This window comes from Oryzias latipes, chromosome 24 (assembly GCF_002234675.1).
Source record: "Oryzias latipes chromosome 24, ASM223467v1".
Taxonomy (NCBI): domain Eukaryota; kingdom Metazoa; phylum Chordata; class Actinopteri; order Beloniformes; family Adrianichthyidae; genus Oryzias; species Oryzias latipes.
This window is the reverse complement of record NC_019882.2, coordinates 8,094,360-8,118,947: the sequence shown is the minus strand read 5'-3', so window position 1 is coordinate 8,118,947 and position 24,588 is coordinate 8,094,360. Positions and strand designations below refer to the sequence as shown.

At 37.4% G+C, this 24,588-nt stretch overlaps 1 protein-coding gene across 1 annotated transcript; it reads left to right on the top strand.

Moving 5' to 3' along the window:
- The first annotated feature begins 586 nt into the window (after nt 1-586).
- mettl24 (methyltransferase like 24) lies at nt 587-24,586 on the top strand. The gene is made up of 5 exons (XM_011491621.3): nt 587-1,005; nt 12,940-13,038; nt 15,900-16,033; nt 20,358-20,583; nt 23,655-24,586. Exons 1-5 carry the CDS (start codon nt 718-720, stop codon nt 24,000-24,002), a joined length of 1,095 nt encoding a protein of 364 aa, XP_011489923.1. The 5' UTR covers nt 587-717; the 3' UTR covers nt 24,003-24,586.
- Nucleotides 24,587-24,588: the final 2 nt, after the last annotated feature.

Sequence of the window (24,588 nt, the reverse complement as noted above, 5' to 3'; positions counted from 1 at the left end):
TGGGCGTTTCTCTGTTAAGTCTTTTCTAATTCGATTTTCAATCTCAAATCCCAACAGCACATGAAAAAAGCAGGAAAAGAAACTGTAAACAATGTTTGCCAATGAAGAAATGAAGATTTGACATTTCACAGACAAACTGGTCACTTTTGAGGCAATAAGAGATACTCAGACACACACACTCACATACCCCTCTAATTTCATGTTTTTATTATTGTTTTTTGAGCAGTAAAATTGCTTAAAAAGATTAATAAATAAATAAAACAGACAGAAAAAGTTAGGAAGACACATCAGAGCATCTGTAAGCATCATATTTTTGATGCTTAAAGATGCTTTGTTTTTGAAACAAAAACTTCATCCTGAACGTGTGAGGAATGCTGCGTACGCTGAGTTGTCGTGTTGAATGAGAGAACAAAACATGAGCTGGCCCATTTCTGGACTCACAGAGTAACCTGAGATGTGTTTGAAAGGGAGGAGCAAACCCTGAAGAAAGGGGGCAGAGCAACAGTGTGTGTGTGTCCATGTGAGTCTGATGGAAAGAACAAGGGAAGCGCATGAAAGGGGCGTGTGAGTTTGGTAAAAGTGGTGGTTGTGAGTGAAGAGGGAGTTCCCAAAGTTTGTATCGGATGCAACACTCGCGTGTGGTGGAGCTCAGCAGCAGAGGTAGCCTTGACTGTTACAAAACAAGGGAAGAAATGGGTTAAAAACTTGAAAGTGGGGATGAGAAAAGGGAGATCCAGGAGGACAAACATGAGCAGAGGGCGACTCACCCCGCGATTGTTGCTTCGTTTGGGTATTCTGCTCACAGCTGTCTGCTTGTGTATTTACGTTTACCTGGAGACGGGTTGGAAGGCCTCCCTTGCATCCTCGGATTTGGGAACCCAATTTGTTCAAAATTGGGGTCAGTTAAAAATAAACTTGGCCTCTGCAGAGGTAGAAGAGCGAGAGGAAAGCTGGGAAATCTCCTACATTCACATTCAGGACAGTGAACCCACTCTGCACAAAAAGGTACGTTTAAAATACGTGTTTCTTTAAAGATTACTTAGACCAGTTTAAAGTGGTTTAAAGCTCTCAAACCCTTGAAGGGTCTAAGTTGATGCTCGTTCAGTAAAAGCTTAAAAGATAACTTGTCATTCCCTTTTCTAGCAACTCAGGGCTGCTATAAATTTAACAAAAAACTCAAACCTTCGTGCATCAATTCAGTGGAGTGGCACATCACACAAAAGACTTCAAGCATCTGCAGGAGCAAACAAGCCTATTCACAAACCACTCAACGAGTTTGACCCCTTGACCTGCAGAATCCGGGCAACTCCACTTCCCTCGTTTCGGTGTCTCCCTGGTTCATTTCCCGCTCCACTCAGAAAACATGCGAACCTGCCTCGGATCGGATGTTTTCCTCTCTTTTTGCAGCGACACAGCTGTGTTTGCTTGAATCTCTCACAACCCAAAGTTACTCGTGACAAACGATGCCGTTTTTCAGGCCACACAAATCACTCCAGGCGCATCGCACCACAATATGAGGAGAGCACGTGTGCACCATCAATATTACACGAGGCCATATGCTAACTCCCCAACTCCTGAGATGTCCTTGAGGAGCCTGGATCAAAACTATATGGCATGTGTTACCTTTTTTTCCCTCTCTCAACTTATACTTCTCTGTTTCTTCTCTCGCTTTAAGCTCTTGTCTTCAAGATCACTGTAATACTTCTGCTCTGTCAGGTCACGATGGCACCGCTCTCATCCTCTTGCTTTTTCTTCTATAGTGATTCAAAATGTGGCCACCCGCCCCCCAACCATGTTCCTCCGACTGCTCGCTGATGTCTTCTTTTAGCTCAGCGGACTAAGTCATGTGCTGGAAATCGGAGTCTGGGTGTTCATGGAGGATGAAAGAGAATTTCAAAAAGTGCTCGCTTAGTTCCGATGACTTAATAACTAAGGTTAATCACATGTGAAATCTTTGTCTTACCCATTGACTATAAATGAAACCTGGACAGAGTGAGTGTGATGTCACCAATTCAAAAATAGTGTACTTCCAGCGAAATGAATTCAATTCAGACACCGTTTTCTTGATACGGACGGCGCCATGTTGGAGCTAGACGAAGTCAGTGGCTGTGTCCGAATTCCCACCCTAATCCCTAACTACTAAAAAACTATATAGTGAGGGAGCATGAAGTGCCCTGGATTTTAAAAGCAATTCGGACACCATGCTCACTAATATTTTTTTTTAATGGTGAATTTGACATAATTAATTTTACAAAGTGAAAATCTCATTGGCATTTTGGGACAACCATTTATGAGTCCACTGAGTTCTGAAGATGAAAACGTTGATGTTTTATTAATAAAATACATTTAAATACATTTTCTTTGCAAAAATTGTTCAAACGCAATGCATTTTTAGGGAGCGTCGATGCACACTGGTCTTTTGCAGAAACTTCCGGGAAATTTCTAGGGCCCTCGATTTTGGAATTGTAGATTCGGACAGCACTTCAAAAAGGCGAATGCACTATATCGTGCACTATGAAGGCATTAGTGAAGGAATTCGGACTCAGCCAGTAAGTAGTGATTTGTCTGAGTCAACATTTTGTGGCAATCACTCTCACCAATAAGGAGTAAGCTTGTTGGAAGGCCACACCCCTACCACTTGAAAGCAGGTATAGGAGAATCTGTCAAACGATTGGCGTGGGGCCACACTTATATTAAGGCATCAGTTTATATTTTGAATTGCATTACACAAAAAAATCATAAAAAATAATTGGATTAACAAAAACGTTAATCCAATTAACGTTTTTAACGTTTTTAAACAAGAGTGGTTATTCTGACCAATAGAATGACTGAGTGATAGCTGTTTATTTCTCTCTAGAAGTCTATGGGATTTTGGCATCTTGGAGCTACTTCCTGTTTGGAATGCCAAGGGGAAGGGGCCACTCAGTCCAGGGTTCATACCCAGCCAATGGTTTTACCCGGTCATTGACAGCCTGATCAGATATTGATGATCAAATAAATCTAATGTAACAGTTTGCAGTAAATGCTTATAAAGCTCAGTTTTGTGCATTGATGCGCCAGAAAAAGAACTAAAACGACTGGGATTTTCAAAAACAATGAAAATAGCTTTTTTGTGGCCTAGTTATTGCTGTGTCCCTGCAGAGACAGCAGCTTCATGAAGGTATTTGCCAAGAAACGCTGAGGTTCTGCTGACTTATAAGAAGTTTTCTGCACTGAACTTCCAGCTTTGCTCTGCTGAAACCACCTGAAACCAGGATGGCAAGAGTTGGATGGAAAAAACATTTGCCCATTTTCAGTTTGTGGTTTTGACTGATGTTGGTTTGTCTTTGGCAGGCAAACTGCGTCAAGCACACAAGTTTAGATAAGTGATGAAGATGTCAGGGGTCTACAGAAGTTTAAAAGACCTATCCACACATATATGATCAAATATGGTACTATGGCTTTTAAAATATCACAAAAGTGAATTTCTTAAAACAAATGACTATAGATGAAAGAATGATTTGGAAAAAAAAATGTAAGAACATCTAAATAAAATGCATGTTTTTCATGTTAGGACGATGTAAATGTGGAGCCGCTTTGTGTTCAGCCCAAATTTAGAAGCAAAGTGAATTTTATGGATAATAGAATCGAAAAATATGCAAAACCTGAAGAATTAAGGCATTTCTTGCAGCTACTTGTTTAGTTTAAAGAAAGGCATAGGATATTACGTGTTTGTTTTTTTGTAATAAGGGGAAATCAAAGAATTTGTCTTAATAAAAAGTTTCAAAAATCTGCAGGTTGAAGGGAATAGATTTCTTAGTTTTGTTTCTTTTTTACAAAAACAGACCCAGAGGCAGTCACGCTAAAACACACACTGTTTATTGAGTGAGACTAAATTATGCATTTTCTTTAATCATTTATCTCTCACACTCTTTGCTTCCTGCTGGGAAAAAGAAGACATGGATGAGTTGGTAAATTATGGACAGACATGAAAATGTGTCGGACCAAACAACAACAGCAGGGAAGGGAAGCAGAGACACCGTCAGAAAGAGACAACAAGAGGAGCAGACGCAGCATGCATGGATGACTCAGCCTCTGAGTTTTACAGTCCAACCGACGGCTTTCTATAAATCAACGTGGCGCATGCACAATATCCAGCCGACACACTCATGTGCCATTTGTTCTCCTTTTAAAAGAAATAAGTAAAACTGCTGCTGGAGGCTTAGTCAACTGTAAGGAGTCAATATATCATTGTACTTGAAATGAACTCTTCTGCTGCCTTGTGTTTTCTCATCATATTGGAAAAAAGAGTATTACAATACAAAATGCATGCGTTACAAAAACACAGGTAACAATTTAAAATACGGGTCACTTTATTAATGCATGATTAAGCATTGATTAACTAAGAAAGCGTTAGTTTATTATGAAATGTTTATGAACAATTATGCCATCATTATTCTTTAATGCATTAGAAAGCATGAATAAAAGTTTCCTTTGCAATTGCTTAGCATTATTATTATCAATAATCATTATGTATGTATCAACATGTTAGTCAATCAACATAATTTAACTTTACTTACATATTAAATAATATACTCAGTAATGCAAAGTAATGCATAAAAGTGTCTGTTAACCCTGTATTTGAGAGGTAATACTTAATTATGCATTAACTAACACTAATAATGGGGCTTTATTAATACATTTTACCAAGATATTTTTGGACTTTTGGAGCTCTGTGTGCGTGCAGCATCCAACATTTGTCTGGAATGACCTCAGAGCTCACAAACCTTGGATTTCTAGCTATGAGACAAACTATATCAATGATAATATTATTGAAAACACATAATTATAAAAAAAACCTTTTTTTTTTTAAATATGACCTAATGCTAAAAGGAAAATAGAAACAGTTTATCTGGTTTGCTTGTCACCTTAGTAAAGCCGATTTTGGAGGAAGTATGAGCTAAATTTCAACTATTTACTGTTATTTTATTGACTGGCACCTCCAAAAACCCTCATCTTTATTTGAATTATATGTATTTTTTTAACTTTTATTGTTTCTGGCTTTGAAGATCTTTGACTTTAGTTCCGTTTAATTAGTTTTGTTTAAGTAACTCAGCTGGGGCTGCAATCAATGCAGCAGCTTCCCGTTCCTTAATTAACTTCCAGTCAGTGTGTAAAGCTGCTATCAGACAGAATCTTCTGTGGCTTCCTGTCATGCTTGTGTCAGCTGCTGGCCTTGCTTTGTACTTTTCTTGTTAAATTTAATTTCCCAAACATCCACCGCGGCACAAGCATCAGTTTAGTCAAGTTTTAACTGTTCTAATCAATAATTCGCTCTGCTTGGAAACGGACAGAAAAAGCGCTATTGTGCCGCCTGCCAGTCAGGGTTGGGCTTCAGCAGAATTTTAAATGCAGTGACCGAGGTCGTGTCTGGGAATACTGAGGGATGATGTAAGAAAGACTGACAGGAAAAGAGAGGGACTGTTGGAAAAGAAAGAGAGGCTTGATTTCTGTAATCCCAACAGTGTGACCACAGCCAGCTCTCAGGCACCTTTAACCTCCCGCTTGGAACCGGGGAGTCGCATGAAATCAGGAGCTAAGACGTTGACGTGCAATCGGAGTGGGGCCAGTTTTCCTGTTCATGCCAGGAAAACTGGCATTAGTAGATAGTCCAGCTATTTAATGTCACTAAAACTCAACCCCCAAAGGTCGTTATTGGGTTATAGATAAAAATACGGGTTCAACGTGAAAACCTGAGATTGTAACTGAAGCCTCAAAATCTTTTTATGTTTTGTAATTCTTAAATAATAGTCGCCAATCTACATCTAAAGGCACACGCTTTAAATTCTTTCATCAACTTACGTTTTCTTGCAAGCTTTTTAAAATGACACAGGAGTAAATCTGTGGGAAATAGTGCCAATTAATTGTGCAGTGGATTAATGGGGTCAAACTGGGGGGCTGGATGAAACTGCTTTGCCAGCAATCCCTGTTATACCTCATCCCCAGGGAGATTTAGAGAGTCTGTGCAGGTCAGACCAGTTCTTTAACAGAAAACCCATCCAAGCATGTCTATGGATTCTCTTTGAATGTTGATTAGAAAAAAAGTACTGCAAAAAACAGCTTTAAAAAAATACCATGAAATATGAAGTCAGTGTCCAAAAGGGATGAAACTTTTGGAAAGATGGCAGCTTTACTTTGCCATGTTTAAAGACTCTTTGCCTTCCATAGTCAAGAGTTCTGTTTGGTCCTCACCAGAGTTCATCTGAATTCACTTCATTTGGGACATGTGAAAGATTAAGGTAACTTTTTTCATCAACCTTAAGTAACCCCAGTTTGTCCGTAAAGTAGCTTTTGGTTCAGTTGCAAAAGAATCCTGATGCAGTTCCCCTACAGTCTGTATGCAAATGGACTAAAATTAGAGTAAGTCAAAGACACCATAATAAAGAAAGAGTAGTTTTTTTTCTTAGGTGTCTTCCCAACAATCTTGGTGTGGTGAAAAAGTGGGCATGCTTGTCATGAAATGACAAAGGCAAGATGAGTAAATTGTTTCTAAAATTCCACAGTCTTCCTTGATTCGTTTACAATTTAGCTCTCACAAGAACAAATAACTTTAACTGTAACTACACCATATTTCAGATTATTTCCCACATGAAGCTTTCAGAACCAAAGAAAAGCATGAACATTTTTCCCATCAGATAAAACTTTTATTAATGTAATTAAACCCTCTAAATTTGGCAATCTTTGTACATAACAGGTGAAACACCTGTAGCTGAGATTTGATATACACTATTATGAAATGTGTGTAGTATTTTTATATAAGTAGTATCACTATAAGCATAGAATCTTTTGGAAAGGTTAACACACAGTTTTTGCAAGGTATTTAAATGCCCACTCCAATGAAAATGATGTTTTTGATATGATCTTTTGGCATTTTTGTCATGGTGGAGGACATAGAAGAAAATTAAGATAAAAACTGAGAGAAGATTATGGGAAATGGAGGCGGGCTTACTCTGCGCTAATGGTCCCGCCCACGAAATTCTTTAAAAACATGCCGCTCTGCAGAAACTATGTTCTAAAAAAACAATACAGGGGTTTGATTTTTTCCTAAAAAAGGCAGAATCAGAATTAAAAGACGACTGGGAACGCTTTTAAAATAGATCAAATCATCTTTAAACAAATCCTTTTCTATGGAAAGACTAAATCCACTTTTTCATTTGGAAGATTGCAACTTTTTACACAAAACATGTACAGGATGTGCTATTTTTTAATGTAAAAAAAACACAAAAAAAGAATGGAAAATGTCAACCTGTTTCATGTGTCCTTTGCATGAGTTTTCTGCACAGTAAGCTTTGCAAAAAGGGAATTTATGCAAAGCAAAAGACTCTTGAACACCACCTAAATTTGATGTTGTAATATTAAAGTCTTTCTGACAGTTTGAACAGCATGCAGGAACATTTAACTTCATAATTTTGTGCAACCAAAACAAATAAGCTCATACTTTATTTGTGCTAAACAACCAAAATCAACTAACATTGTTTTCTTTCAAAATATGTTAATTAAAACGTCCTGCTTAAGGCGCTACATGAAGAAAACATGTTTTTGTTTTGCTTTTTTAAATAAAAATAGACTTCTGGACAGATTTTATCTTAATTTAAGAGAAATAATCAAACATTTTTTTTAACATTCAAATAGCTTAAGGCAGAAATTAAGCTCACTTCCTCTGAAAGATTTGAGCTCAAGATTGTAAGTTCTGCCCTTAAGAAGTACAAAAAAAGCTTTAAAATAATCTTTCTGTTCAAATGTTATCGAAATATGCATAAAAGTGAACCATCCTGCCGCTACATACAAGGTCTCCTACACAGAGGATCTACATTTCATGATCGAAATATGAAAAATGCAATAACTACCATGCAAAAAAGGATGTGGTAACTAGCAATACAGTGGATGGTTGTGTGACACTCACTGAAGAGGGGGAGGGCTCCAGTGTCAAACTGTCAGGACCCGGGTCCCGATCCCACAATCCGCCCTTTGGACAGAACTTTTTTTTTTAAAACATTCCAGGAAGTTTGCAGCCCACTTCCCCGCTCCTGTCAATGAAAGCATTGACCATAAAAGTCCCCGAATTTTGTCTTTGCACTTTGATTCATTTACAAACACTCTTTCTAGCTGCTCTTGCTTGCACATTTAAATGATTTAAAGTCTTGAAAGCATCAATAATAATATCAAGGAGAGGAATCAGACAAATCGGAAACTTCTTCAGTCTGCTTGTCACTGACTTTTGAGCAACATTTCAAAACAATTTTGAGCTCAGCAAGACTCCTCTGCTCTAACGACATATCAAACACAGACCTAATTTCTGGGATATTTTCCAGGGAGACGAGCGAATATTTGGATAGACAGGCGCACAGATTGGAACTGTGATGAATAAGACCCTCCATCTGTCTCCCAAGATGCTGGCCAAACATTGATTTTTAAAAGAGATGAAATGAAGAAGTGTGTTTTCTGTAGTGGGTTGGATTGATTTGACATATTCAACCTTTTTAACTCACAATGAGGCATTCCAATGCATCTTAGGCACAATTAGGACATTTGAAACTGAGCCAAGGAGAAATGCAGAAAGCTACTATTTCTTTAAACATAAAAATTTGACATAACATGGATGTACGTTAACCCCAAAAAAATCTAAAACACCTGAAATGGATTGACAGCCAAGCTAATAATCACAGATTCCCACAAATACATTGCAAAGGAGTGAAGTTGCATGTACCTGCAATATTCAAATGTTCAAGCAAAGCTTTTCAAAATAACACTCAAGCTGAAGTGAAAAGACTCACTGGATTCTCTGATGAGCCACTTGAACTAATTTGACTCCCCGCTGGCAGCTTAAAGAAGCAGCACAGATTCTTGACTTTATTTTCTTCACTCAAGGGAGTATTTTATCAATTTTCTGTAGAAAAAAAAACTTCAATTCTGAGTGGAGGGAAATTGATTTCTCTATTACTTTTATTGACAGATAAAATATGGAGTATTCTGAAACGATGTTAGCATATTTTTATATGTGAACTTAAAAATGTTAATGTTCTGTGATGAATGGTCTCTGAAGCTGAAAACACAATGTAAAATGTTCACCTTCATTTTTACTCCACTTTTTCTGCACAAACTTTGCTCTCCTTCGTCGTTGTTGGATCATCTGAACTGATTTGCAGCTTTCTTCATCTTTGTTAGACGCACATTCCCATCATGCCGTGATTGAAAGGACTTCCAGATGCTTGTTTACCATCTGCAGAGGAGAATTGGAATTTCTTCATCCACCATATCTGATCCCAGGCATCCTAATTTCTTCTCTTTGCTTTGCTTAAACAAACATTTCACCCTCCAGCTCTGCATACATTCAATCTTCTGCAGTTTCTTATGAGATTTTACAGCAGATTAACATCCTTTTTTCAGTTAGGATCAGAGAAATCCTTTATATCCATATATATATATATATATATATATATATATATATATATATATATATATATATATATATATATATATATATATATATATGGATATGTAATGCCCTCCCTGACTGAGCTGGGATAAATCATTCCCACCAGGAATAGAGGATCCTGCACAAGGAAACAGCTGCATCTGCAGCCAGTTTTCCCTGTCAGCCATTGACTACCACCTGCCCATAAAACACATGTTGAAGGTTTTTATAGTTTGATCAGTTTACATGTAGCAGAAGGGCTAGGATTAAATATTTCAAGATGAAAACTGAATAAATGATTTTGTGTGCAGGATTTCTTTTTTATCTAAAACGTCAAAAGAAGTAGATGTCTTGTATCTCACAGGATGGCTACACAACATTGTTAATAGATGGAAGGTGGGGTCAAATGAGATTCTGGGACCTCTGTTTTTCAAAATAAAACTAAATTGCATGAATGTTGTAGAGGTTGAGCGTCAAACTTTTACTTTTTAAAATCCTTAACAGTCACAATTTAGTCTTCGAGTTGCAAGATGTTTTCCTACACTTTCCAACTTCCATAAACTAAATTGAAAATGTTTCCAAAGTCTAAATTATTTTGAGGCACATTTTGGAAAATGAGAGGGACCCTGAAGCTCAAAACTTAAAAGTTTTGGGATATTTTTCAACACTCTTATCGAAAGTGTTGTGCAAGTTGTCACAACCAAGCACTTGTGCAAAAATTTGGACCAACACTGTGATGAGACTAAGAGGAAAACGGAGCTCTGTATTGGACACTGAGCCATGAAAGTTGCATAATTAGCAAAATGCTGCAGAAAAATAATCAAATCACATTATCGTCATGCTTGAAAAGCAAAATATTTTGTGGATTTATAGCAAGATAACTCGACACAATGACTGAAACTTCCACTAAAAGCACAAAGTATCACAAGATGAGGAAAAGAGTCTTCAGTAAAACAACCAGCTGACCTAAATCCTTTCAAAAACCTTTGAATAGTGCAGCAAGTTGCCACCAGAAAAGTAAAACTTCTCAAAATAAAGCACATCATTTCTTGCTAAGATCATGCAAGGAGCTTTTCAAATAGTTGTCGCTGCTGGCTAAGACTCAACTGTGAAGGGTTTTCTTCTTAGCTGAAAATCTAGTACCATCCCATACCATAGTACCAAACTGGCCGCTGAATGTGAATCTGCACCCATTGTTTCTTGACTCCAACGTGGCTCAGGCCGCATGTCGACACATGTTTATATATTTTCCAGTTCAGCGCCGTGACACTGGAGCTGCTCGCAGCAGCAGTTGGAAATAAAAGCACTGATTGTTGCTTTGATCCACTTCTGTCTCTCCACAGAAACAGCCCATGTCACCAGCAGTTATCCATCAGCTTGTTTATTTATGAGGACTTTTTCTATTTTTGGCAGTCTTCTCAGACTGGTCCATTTTCAGCTCCACCGTCATCCGCCTCCTCCGGTGTTAGAAGTTTTCTCTTGTTTTATCCGGCCATCTCATGTTCACACATCCACCCTGCTCTCCCTCTGGGATTATTCATGCTCAGCTTGACTGCTCACACTTCTCTCACACCCGTGCAGCGAAGCACTAATCCAAACCCACATCCATCCGAACAATTAGAAGAACGACTAAAGCACTTTTGAAATTTCTGTGAAATCACATGAAAAACTAATAAAACTAATATATGTATATACATGTTGCTTAAATAGATGAATAAAAGTTAGGTTTCTTTATTAGGAGAGCCACACAGGTGGAAAACAGTGTTAAAAAGTGCATTACTATAGGAAATGACCAAAAAAGAAACAGCCCAAAATAATTCTGGTTTTCTTTGGTGGTTTCTTTTATTTCATTTTAAATCTTAATAAACCAAGCTATACCAAATATACCATAAAATCCATATGGATTAAAATATGATAATATAACTCAATTTAAATATTTTTTTAATCAAAACTTCTTTTTTTTAAATTAAAGTGTCAAATGAAGGCTCAAATGGTCATGTCAGTTTTTTTAAAATAAACTATCTTTTTGTGTGTGTGTGTGTGTTTTAGTTGTTGTCACAATATTTTCTTGTGTAGATGTATTTTTCCAACAGTTCCACATTTTTTCCAACCTTTTTCAAACAATTTCAGCTATCATATCAATTCAAGAAAGGTGAAAACCCTAACGCTAAAGCCTGGACTCTGGATTTATGGGCTGACATGGGATCATGGTTTACACAGCTTAGCTTCAACACTTCAGCGCGATGCTGTTTGCTGTTAACATCTTCTCTGAGCTGCACACAACTTACTGTTGCCTGACTGAGCATGAGGCTTTCACAAATCTCATCTCTGCTCACTGATGAGTCACCAACTACTATAATAAAAGTTAATTTAATACTTTAAAAGCTTACTATATCTTTTCAATTTGAGGATTAGAAGTATTCATTCTGCTAAATCTGCCATTTTAATTTAATCACAACAATGCCAGTTTTTTAAATAATGGTCCAGATTTAATCTTTTTTCATCTTTTCATTGTTTACGCATGGTAAACGTCATCTGTTGGTAGCGTTTCAACATTTATTATGTCCTTACTGTGTCCTGAGTGCATATTTTTTAACTTTTCTGTCATTTTTTTTTAAACTGTCTTACATTTGATTTTAAATATTTTTGAACAACTTTAGATTCAGTTAAACTTGACCTAAACCATATGCTGCTGCAGGAGTACTCTGGCTTGCTCCCAACTTTACTAAAATTTTGGAGTGTGACAGCTAAGAGATGCAGGAAAGACTCACTATTGAAACAGAAAAAACGTTTTGAATATTAAAGTTAAAACTTAATGAATAATGGTCCAGTTGCGGCCAGCATTTTTTTTGTATATTCCTTGTTGTATATTCCTGTGGACTGATTTGTTGTTTTTGCAACAAGTTTTTCACTATATCCAAATATCTCACAAACCCAAACAGAGTTTTTTGCGGAGTGGAAAATAAAACAAAGCCTTCAGGATAATTAATGACTGTTTGGCTTCAGGGTTGGTCAGACTGTGATAACAGCTAATGCATCATTTCAGCGTTGTCTCTTCCTTTTTAAGCAGATTACTGGCCTCAGCTCTAATCATAAACACGCACATTCCAGTATAAATGAAGCGGGCCGAAGCAAGCTCTGCCAACTCTCTGGAATGTGATCTCAGCTGGGCTGCAGCAGCTGGCTGATGGTGAAGCTGCATTCTTTTGTAGCCCCCAGAAACAACTGAACTTTCCATGTTAATGTTCCCAACCTTTAAGAGTGGAATACATATTAATGAATAGCAACCTTCGTTTCACTAAAACAACAGTGGAAAAATTCCCCACAGAGCACAACGTGACCCAGTTCCATCAGAGCTCAAGCCTACACACAACTGGGTTGCAGTTCTGAAGAATAACGCTCATGTTACTGTTTCCCTGGACTCTATGTCTTGAGCGCCCCACTTTTGTGTCTTTGTTACTGATCACCTGTGTGTTCAACGCCAGGCTCCGCGGTGGCACATAGATCTGCAGCCGTGGGCCGGACCGAAACCTTCCCTGGAAGATGAAGCTAAAAGGTTCCTCAGTTACATCACAACCCCACAAGTGAGTCTTATTAACTTTCAATTAGGTCAAAGTGAACACAATTACATTTTTTTGCATCCATTCTAATACTCTAAGCATCATTTCATTTATGTATCACTTTACTGACAAGGTAATTAACTATACTATAGTCAAGAGAATTCATGAAAAAGTAGTTTTGGGATGTCTTCATGTACTCTGTGTTAAAAGTAAAGTAGATTAAGATCTAAAAGAACAATGCGTGCTTGGGAAAAGTTGCAAATGTGAGCTGTGTCATTAAAAGACAGGCAACGGTGAAGGAATATCCAGAGATGGAGATAAAAAACCATTTAAGCTATAAATTATGCTTCATTACTTCCACTCTGAAGACTCTCCTACTACTAAAAAGCCCCCACACAACACTATAAACATGCTCATACTAGCTCAAACGCTCACAGATACTGGTAAAACTGCTTGCATTGTGTGAGTATTTGTTGTCGTGTGTTTTGTGCTTGTCTGTGTGCGACTTACATGCCATTAAAAAGGTCACACGTGCTTTAAAAAACACCAAACTTGTACATTGCATAACAAATGCAAGGTCCAGCAGTGTGTTCATCATGCAGAACCCAGTTTTCCCATGTACTTCTATGGAAAATTACAGTATATGATGTGTTCCAATTTGCCGGAAAAAAAGCAAACAATAAACCAGTTTACCATCAAACCTGAAGCTACATATGCTAACCAAATAACTCATCAGAAATAGTGACATTGAACACTAACATCTTCACTCACTTTCCCATTCAACTTCCAATTTGAACCACAGTTTTTCGTCTCCTTCTTCTCACAGCAGTGCATGGGCAAAAACTGTACCCAATAATCCACTTGTGACTTTTTTATTTGCACCATTTTTTTTATTTGCAGCAGCGTTTCTTTTTATTTGCAGTTTCTTTAACTGTTCGCAAGGTTACTTTCTTTTTGTAGCAATGGTGAATTTCAGCCACTGCAGTTTATTATACAAGGGACCACTCCACCACAAAAGTAAAAGCCCCAACATACTATCTTGCATTTCTAATAGTGTATGCAAGCATTTTTAGTAGTAGTAGTAGTAGTAGTAGTATGTAGAAGTAGTGGTAGTTTTTAAGCCTTGTGCTATCCTATGCACTTTACCATAGGGAGTTGGGTCATCTAGACCCACTGGACAGTGTGCTGAACCTTTTTTCTTCAATGATTTGTGATCTTCACTGGTGTCCATGGATTACATGAAATCTTTCCACCTTTATCCACCTTTGTCATGGTAGGGAGAACACGTCAAGATAGCACAAGGGTGACGTTGTCGTAGTGATAGGTGAATATCAAATATTGTTTATGGCCTGACTTTATTTTCATAAATGGAAGCATCTTTGTCTGTAATAATGGCTGACAGAGTAAAAAGAGAACCCACAACACAACCATCCCAGTGAAAGCAGCCCCCTTTCATGTAGAAGTGTGATGACAACTACAAATCAGACAACATAATACAGGTCATGGAAGTTGAACCCAAGCTGTTGCAGTGCAGCACCATGCATGTGTGATGATTTGAGCCCTCAGCTGGAGCACATTAGCAATGAGTAAGCCAATGGCTGCATGTTTTCAACTCCAAACAATAGTTTGAATAGATTACCACTCAATCTGTACTGTACTATTCTCATGCCTGATGGAACAAAGAAACATCAGGACGCTTTTGTTGTCTGTCAAATGTTCAAGTGCACTTAGCTGCTTCTTTTTTCTCCATCTGACATTTGATTGTATTGATTTATTTGAAAGCCACAAAAAGTTGCTACTCTCAATGTGTAAAAATACAAGCTCACTCAAAAGTAAACCATTACTTTAAAATGATGCCGTTGTAACGTAAGACCCTCATTTTCAAAAATGTTCACCAAATTTACTGTATACTGTAGCTAGCAAATGCTTTTTTAATCAAAGTGATTCAAGAAGAGACACAAAGTTAGGTACCTCTGAAAAATAAACGTTTAATTTTTAGAAACATGAAGCTGTAAATCACTTTTTTTATGCCCCAACTCTATAAAGTTTTATAGTTACAAATATGATTTAGGTTTTTTGGTTTTGTTCTAAATAGAAAATTTAAAGACAAAATCCAGAAACTTTGGAAAACAGGATCTTTATGAGTTGGATAGTGAAGCTGAGAGATGTCATGTAAATCTGAAAGAAAAGGGGGGTTAAAACAAAGCCCTGTGGAACGCCTGTGGAACTTGACTCTTTCCCCTGCTTTGAAAATTAAATTAGACAGGCAGGATTTGACCCAAATAAGAATTGTGGCCAAGATCTTGAGCAAAAAATAAAAAACATAATGATTTGTAGTTTATTTTAGACTCATATGCTCATTTGATTTAAATGAAGACTTTACTGATTTTAAAAGCATCAAACTTTTTCTCTAACAAGTGTTTCATGAGCCAGGAAAGTGATCCGTGTAAGAACTTGAATAAATAAATAAAAACCTGAGGTTTAAAATATTGTCTTATCAGATCAAATTATAAATTCAGAAATCTGTAGCACATGTTCTTCAGCATATCAGGACTTGAATCTCCTTGTTTAGCATCGCAGCTTCATCACCGTGGGGCTTGGCAGAGCTGCTCACACATCAGCCACAGCTGTGCACATTGATGAAACATATGCATATTTACACTGGTTGAGCACTGTAGGCCAAATGCATGTTGGCTAAAGGTCATATTCATGCATTCATTTGTAGCTTTGCTAAGATTACGGAAAATTAAGTTGTTTTAATAAAAAGTGGGAGTTAAGCTATTTCTAATAATCCTTTCTTTGCTCTGACAAGTCGGTTAATAGAAATTTCTGTTCCTTGCTGTGTGGAGAGCTGCTTTAAGAATGCATGTTTTCTTTTTGCTTAGGTGTCATGTACCTCATTATCCAGCAAGAGAACTGCCTGGAAAGGCTCATCTAAGAGCTGGGCAGTTTGCCTGGATCCCAAATATAGCCTGATACAAAAGACAAAAAGCAAAAGCTGCCGGGTCTACTCTTTTGGGTGAGTAAAAACCAATCACATCCATTTCACCATGACTGGACAGCAAAGCAAAAACATAATTTTCTGCGACCTTTACTTCATTATTCATAGTCTAACTATAGATGGTTGCAGAGCTTTTATTTTGGGATGCATCTCACTGAAACCACGTACACACCGTCCTTGGTATTGCCCAAGTGCCACTTTACATGAAATTCTATTTAAACGCATATTTTGAGCTCAAAACTCTATGCACAGCATAGCTATGCAAGTTTTTACGACCATTTTCAGAATCTACATGCAAAACACATGGCCACTGAATGCATGTAGCTAGTTAAACCAGTTAAAAGGTCATTTTAACCACTTGAGACAAATCACTTGCATTTGATAACTTCCCAGCTGATGGCCAAAGTTCAGGGTATGAACACGTATAAATTAATAAATTGCAGAACATCTAAAATAAATATTGGGTAATCTAACGCTGACCTGTCCAGGGTGTACTCCGCCTTTGCCTAACAGTAGCTGGGACAGGCTCCAGAGATCGCAAGACCCCAAAAGGGATTCAATGGGTTCAGAAGTAGATGGATGGTAACCTAATGCTTTGTGCCTCTAATATAATCTGCGACAAAGGCCAATGCTGGTGGGTTCCAACTTGACTTTCTGCTGACCCTGCATACTTCCAGAGCATTCCCTGTTAGTTCTCAAAGTACACGATCAAATCCCTTCTTCAAAATCACAATAGACATCTGGACCAGGTGTGCAAACTCCCAAGATCCCTCAAAGATTCATGCACAGATAAAGAGCTTAGTGTACCTGGGTTGAGGCAGAGCCCAGACTGTTCCTCCTTAATCTGGACCTTCGCCTTTTTTGTTACACCAGTTCTTTTTGCAAAAATTGTTGGAATTGTCAGATTAATTCCAACAGAAAACCTTCTGTCTGTTTGTACAGCATCTGTTCACATTTAAGATGTTAGTTTCTCATCCAACAACCTTAAACTCAATTTCTCTGTTTTTTGGTCTAATTTCCACCAACAACCGGAGAGTAATCTGAATATTTCAATTCTCTTAGTTGTGCTGAAAGTCTAAGGTGTAGGCTGGAGAAGAAAAGTTACTGTTCCCTGAGGTGCTGTTGTGCCTCTTATGAACAGATGAGAGTGACTTGGGAGGTTTTATGTGAGAGAGAGAGAGCTTCTTATGGACTTTAAGATATGAGATTTAATCTAAAATCTTTGAAAGCTGATGTGTTTTAGGAGCTGGAAAAGGACAGAAGCTTTGAGTGGTTTTTCCTGCCTCATTCGGAAAAAATGTCTTCATTAAAATTTTAAGCTACATAAACCAGGCATTTGACATGTGTTCAAGAAAACAATTACATTCACACTGGACAAGCATGGAGGGGTTTCTTCTTCTTCTTCTTCTTTTTCCACCATTTACTAGCGCATGTCCGCCACCTACAGTTGGCAGAGGCTTGGTGCGAAAGGTCAAAGTGGTGCAAATCGCATTGTTTGGGCACAAAACGAAAACGGTTCTGTTCATTGCTAGCATCCTCACAATGGCGCATATACCATCATGTCAGAAGATTGACCTTGTTTTATTTTTATTTGAAAAACAAACAGATGTCATAAGGCTGGATTCACCAGATTAAACACTTACGCTAGTCACTAAATCTCCCTGATTGGTCAAAATTCGAACTGGCTGAGCTGACAATACATGTTCTATGGCCATGTAGTTTGTATGAAAAGCCCGAAAATGATCAATTGTGTAGCTATACGTGAACGCGAGAATTTTGAATGTGGAAGCCTGAAACGCACGTTTATGCACATTTATTATGAATTTTCATTGGAATTGATCACATGAACATGTGTTACTGAAGGTGGTGTGTATGTAGCTTTAGACAAATAAAAGATACTTGAAGGAATGGGAGTCATGCTGCAGTTGTGCTTGAAGTCAATGTTTTTAAATGGCTGATAGCCAATGATACCAAATACACAATAAAAACATAGGTGTCCAAGTGGGCTCACTGGACCGTTAATAAATAAAATAGCCCTATTCTGAAGGATTTTTGGATAAATTGACAAAGAATGTTAAGGAATTTTCAGTAAAACAGCAAATCAATTTCAATCTTCAATCTTACTTAGATTCTGACTTTTTGGTCATATTTTTGACTCTGGATTTTGAGTTTTTTGCTGTGTGAGTCAAAAACTAGTTCACAGCTGCACCTTAAAACATGATATATTTTTTTTAAAAAAGCCATCGTGTTTATTTCACGGCTTTGGTGGGCATTCCCTTTTGCACTTTGTGTGTTGCTGATGTACCTTATTTGCATGCTGTTTAATGAGCCTTGAAGAACTCTGCCCGGACGAGATGAGCAGCTGGCCTCTGATTGGTCTGTTGCATGTCGGTCTGGAGGGCATGTGGTGTGAAAGAGATGCAGGTTTTTTTCTATGCAGCACAGCACTTTTCCTCTTTTCATCTTTTTTTCCAAATACATCAACAACATTGCTCTTCTTTTCCAAGAAGGAATGTAAAATGAAAAACAATCATGCTAACATTCATGCTGCAATTTCTTTTCTTTTTTTTTTATCACAGCTGCAAGGATTAGAGTAAGATCCTAAAAAAAACTATTTCTAAATCCTCTCACTCTGCAAATCAGCAAAAGAAAGCTGAGGCAGAAATGAACCAGAAGCAGCTTCTCCATCCTGGAAGTTTTTGTTCCTAGTGTTTTCTTCTTAACCTCCTGACTACCAGCAATGCAAATTTCTCCTTTGTAGAGAACATTTTTTAATCCTGAATATCTCCAGACCACTGCATGTTACTGAGTTTACTCAGTTTGGTATCTATAGAGGACATAAGGGTTTTTTATACAAAACCAAATGTGACGGGGTGGGAGTCTGGGAATTGTAGTTTTTGGTGGGTTAAAAAATGTGCCTGGACATCTCTTTATTTCTCTGGTAGTCAGGAGGATATTAAACTGTGGTTAGCCAAGAGAGAAAACTAAAGTCATTGAATTGGAATAAAATATAGAGATTTTCTACCATACGTGATTGTGTTAGTGTGCACTTCTACCGTTGATTGTGTGTTCTTAGTGTACAAAGTCCATGTCTGGATCTGTAAGGTTCATATGTGGACCTTTAAATGGACCAACAAAATTCCCAAAGTCCAAATTGGTTTTGTATTTTTGTCAACACATACTTCTAAAAAGGTAACATCACGGAGTTTTACTGCAATTTCCTCTCCATAATTCGTCATTTTACAGCAGAATTGTCATAGCCCTTGTTCAAAAACGCTGCACATGGTATGATAGGATGGGTTAATTTGTCAAAATTATCCATCCAATTTCCTTAAAATGAATGCTACTGAGCTGCTCTTGAGCTCATAACTGTCTTGAACTGCTGAAAACGATTTGTGCTTTACTGATTTGATGCTTCCCTGACCAACCTCTCCTGCAGACTGACGGGCATGCAGCAGTAAAATTACAGCAGGTATGTGGGCTAAAGCACAGCAGGGGAAACAAAAATACCTGTGCTTCATCACTAATGGATCATGAGTATGCTAATGTGAGGAGGCTGCCAGTCAAGGAGACAAAGACATTGATAATAATAATAATAAGTAAAGGAGCAAACTGAAGTTCACAGAATCCTGCAGAATGGAAATGAGCTCATTTAAAGCAGATATCCACTGAAAGGTATTTTTCTTTTTTATCACAAATGGCACACAAAGGCTTTAACACAACTCTGTCCACAGTCTGTGGAGGTCTTTTTGCATCAACAGTTGCAGAAACGTACCAGAAATACCACACACATGAAAAGGAAACTATTCAGTACCTTGTGTTTTTCTAGAAATGGTTACTTTTCTAAACAGATTTAGATTCACCTTTATTTTCCCAGTTTTTCAACAAAGAAATAGGCATCTGCTCCGTCGGCTTGGTGCTTAATAGAAAGAAGCATTTTCGCTCAGTGCTGTTTGCTATAAATATAAATATAGTTCCAGCACAAATGAGACACGGGGGGTAAAAAAGAAACCCTGGGTAAAACTCAATACTGCTGGTTAAGGTAGAAGAAAAGGAGAACAGAATGACATTTTTGACTGATGCAAGAAAACAGTTGGCACATGAAAATCTATTATAATTAAGCATCAGCAGCCTTTTTTATGTTTTAGTTTTTCAGTTATAAATTTTATGACTCAATCTGCAAAAGTTGGGTAACTATTTCAGGAACTCAATACATTTTTTAAGGTTAATTTTTCACTGATGACAGTAGGTCTAAATTTCTAGTCTAAAATGAAATAATTCACTTTTGAGATACTTTTGTGATATTTACTAGAAACACAGGCTTGTGAATCCTGTGCTGCAGGCTGGGAGTGAGTGACTGGTCGCTGGAGCGTTTTCTTGGGAGATCCGGGTGTCAGGTCCACTGCTTCGATCCCAGCCTGAAGCAGCTCCACCAGCAGGAAGCTGAAATGTGGCTCCACCGTCTCTCTGTGGACTGGAGGGATCCCAACCCTGCTGCTGTGGTACAGAATCAGCATGCAAACAGCAAGAAACTAGCTACCATCCTCAATGACTTTGGGCACAGAAAGGTAAGGAGTTTGCAACACATTTGGGTGCATTATGATCCAACTTGTACTTGAAGAAGTCATTTCTTTTTAAAAGGTAAAACACAACATAAGGATTATGTTATCATTCTTCCATGATGTGAATGAAGTTTTCTCCTGTTACTACCACATTTTTCAAAGCTTATCCACATTTTCTCCTCCTCCTGTGATAAGGATCTCCATATGATCAATCATTTACCCAACCGAGCACACTACTGCCATGCATACTAATACATGTATTGATTTATCAATACAAAGCTGCTTTGAAAAAATTAACGACTAAAAGCCAACAAGAAATCTTCTTTGCTATTTAAAATTTCTAAAATTGAGGATGCTTGTAATTCATCTTTACCCTAAAACAAGTAACACATCCATGGTGAACATTTCAAAGTATCATTTAAACAGGAAATGTTCATGTAGAAAAGTCAAAATGATGTGTTTCTTACCACTAAACATGCATGAAAGTCTTTTGTGTTTGTATTTAATTATAACTCGTCATTTATATTTAAGGTTTTTCCTGATTCAAAAGACTTTGGATAAAGAAATACTCTGAAATTGAATTTTAAGTTTAATTTTCTTTATGTTGGTCCTTCATCATTAGAAAAATGGTAGAACACTATATTCATCGGAGTGAAAATTCGAGTGAATTAAGAACTCCAGGCACCTGGCAGATGATAGAAACAGTAAAAAAAAAAGTTTTCTTAGAAGAGATTGATTTGATTTTAATTAATCTTTCTTTTAACCTCATCCATCCTGATACGTGTCATTTAGGGCTGGAAGTATTTCCAAAGTATTCATATTTATACAGATGGATGCAAATCACAAAAATTGGCATATAAAGATATATATTTGGGGGTAAAAAAATAATTGCATAGGACAGAATCTTGAGTTGTAAAATTTCCCACTTGACCTGAAAGATTCCCAGAATTATCCTCTCACATTTCTGCTCTTATAGGATCAATGTACTGTTGGCTGGCAGATCAGACATCCTAAACTAAATCGTACTTTTAATCAGGGTGTTGTGCAAAGGTTCGGCTTTATTACTTGCTGTTTTGTTTGTGAACCAAACAGTTTCCTTATGTGACATATTTAAAGACTTATGAGGTTTTCTGTTAGAACATATGAGCAACCCTGTGCGCAGCATGCAGTTCTGAAGGCGACGGTGCTCGTCTGTTTTGAATGCAAAGCCATGCGTGCATCCTCGTAATGAGGTTTTAATGGGAGTACACAGTGCTGGAGGGGCAGTAGTTTTTTTCTGAAAAGCTTTTGATCAACCTCTGCAACAGAAAAATCACTCGATAAAGCTAAATGTGGATTTGTGACCAGCTGAGAAAACAGACTTTGGTGGGACTAAAGCCTCAGACAGGAAGTTACTTCACTTTAAAGATGCCAGTAAAGTGATGTTTATCAGAACTGGGCGGGGCTGGCTCATAGGAATCCTCTTTGTTCTGGGGAGAAGACATGTGAGCTTTATGGAAACTGAAATGTTTTCTTTCTATCAAAGAAAACTCAAATGTAAAGAGATCTGCTGCTCTTGCATGAGGTTGCTATTAGCCTTTGTCGTGGAACCAGTTATTTAAATAGTCATTTTGTGATACAAGTACAAAGTTTGGCATGGATGTTCCTTAGGATTCCCTCTTTCAGAAAAGCACCTTGGCCACAAGAAAATCCAGTGTATTAAATATATATAAAATACACAAGATCAAAATTTTAAGACTAGTTATGAAATTGCATGAATGTGCATTTTAACAAGGTTCAAAGAATAAAATACAGGATCAAGAGGCCAAAATAATTTAATTAAAACAACAATTTAACTGAAATTGATTGTTCATTGGCTGATCAAATGTTTAGGGACCATAACACAGAAAAAAAATCCTGACATGCCCTCAAAACAGACATTTAAAAAAAGGTAAGTGGCAAACTTGACTATTTTGTGTCATAACCCTGAAGATCTTTCAAACTACCGTTTCACAGCGTCCAACCTCACCAGCAATGATGCGCTCTAAAAGGTCTTGCTTATGCACCTCAACAATTCTGCCATGTTCAAAGAAATGGAGCTATTTTTGCCTTTTGGCATCAGGAGACCTTGACTGGACGTTTACTGTACTTATTAAAAAAATATAATTAAATCCAAGTTTTGGTGCAAATTCTGGCTTTTAAAGGCAGAGGGACAGTCCTTTTCATTTAGCTTACTCTAAATTAATCATCAGCAAAAAACATATTTTTTTTGCATTTTGAAGCTCTATTTAGAACCTTTTTAAGTCCAGCTTAAGAAAATGCAAATTGTTGCATTTTTGTGATGATGAGTGTATGTATAATAAATGTATATAACACTATTCTGGACGTATCCCTCAGGTTAAAAGACAGCATTTTGTGCGTCAACAGCCCATATTGTTGAATCTGGGGCAAATAGAAATAAAATATATTACTAATAATCAATTGTATGGCCGCCATATTGGATTTTCATGGCAAATGTGCTTTTCTAAAGGAGGGGATCCTTTGGTAACGATTTGTCTGAAATATTAACCTAACTGGCTCCACTAATGAGCAAGACATTGATCTAAAGCGGGTCCTAAAGCTAATTGCTCTAATGTATTTAAACAACCTGCCAAAAAATATGTCAAGATACAAATGTACGCAGTTAGAAACATTTTTAATCCAAATAAATACATTTTAGCACCATTTCATATATATATATTTAAAAGATATTTGGTAATTTCTATGAACAAATTTAGGTGTTTTTGTTTATTTTAACAATTTTTAATTATAATTTTTAATTATATAAACCTAATTTCATTTCATTTTTTATCTTTACAGTCAATGAGAAAATTCTAACGGAGGGGGAGTTTGTAAAAGTGCTGTGTTCTGTGAGATGTACATATAAAAATGTAACAATGAACAATTCAAACTGCTGTAAATCTCAGAGGAAAGTCAAGTTCCTAAAAATAGACGTCTAACTTTGAGCCTGCATGTTTTCCTGGACATGTATTTTCTTAGAAAGATTCTCTTCTCACAGCTCCTGCCTAAATCTAACAGACTTTTTGGTTTGTTGACAGGTGGATGTGCTAAAAGTAGACATGGAAAGTGCAGAATGGAAGATTCTGGAGAACTTAGTGCTAGAAGGAGTTCTGGACTCGGTGGGTCAGCTGCTGTTGGAGATTCATCTGCACTGGGCCGGGTTTGAGGTGGGCGGCGATGACCCGTCTGTGGTGCGGTACTGGTTCAGCCTTCTCAAGGAACTTGAAGATGCTGGTTTCCATCTTTTTCACACGCACACGAATCCATCCAAGCCCTATCTGTTTCTGCATAAAAACATCCTAAACGCCAGCAGCGCTTACATCCTGAGCTGGGGGAAGTGGAAGCCTTCAGAGGTTCAAAGTTCAGATGAACCAAAAAGTGAATGAATGTGACTTTAGAAGACTGCTCGGGCCTCTGACGGACTGGTGTTGCAGGCTGGAATCATTCCCTCCAGAAGCTGCTTCTGCTGGATTAGTGGCTGCAGGTCAGCTTGATTCCGTCAACAAGCGCCATGTGATGCGATGCAGAGATTTAGACACAAGTGGATGTAAAAGTTGGAAAAAGAAGTGTAACTCAGGTAGCAGCTGCAAATATTCAGGTTAAAAACTGCTTTTTAGATACATTTATCTTCTCATGCGATTTGATAGAAGAGAAAAATGGCTACTGCAGCTTTTTCCTGGCGGGCATGCAGCTGTAAAATGACAGTTTTTTCATATTGACCATTTTTCACTCATTTTTATTTTGGCTTTGTGACTTTTGTGTCCATTTCTTTTAGGAATATATATTTTCTGAGTTAGGGATGAGCATAAAGAAGCTAATTTCCTCTTAAAACTTTAGAACATTTTGAAAGTTTTTTTTAATCAAATTTCCTTTTATCGCTTTAGAAAATTTGATCACAAACTGTCAAAGTATTTATGATGGGAGTTTTTCATATTTATGAGTAATAAAACACTAATTCATGTTCAAAGCAGG

Bases quoted from the DNA above. Each gene is read 5' to 3' on its own strand.
- mettl24 (XM_011491621.3), top strand. From the start codon at position 718: ATGAGAAAAGGGAGATCCAGGAGGACAAACATGAGCAGAGGGCGACTC. The intron at 1,006-12,939 runs GTACGTTTAAAA...GTTCAACGCCAG, and splicing joins AACCCACTCTGCACAAAAAG to GCTCCGCGGTGGCACATAGA. The intron at 13,039-15,899 runs GTGAGTCTTATT...CTTTTTGCTTAG, and splicing joins GTTACATCACAACCCCACAA to GTGTCATGTACCTCATTATC.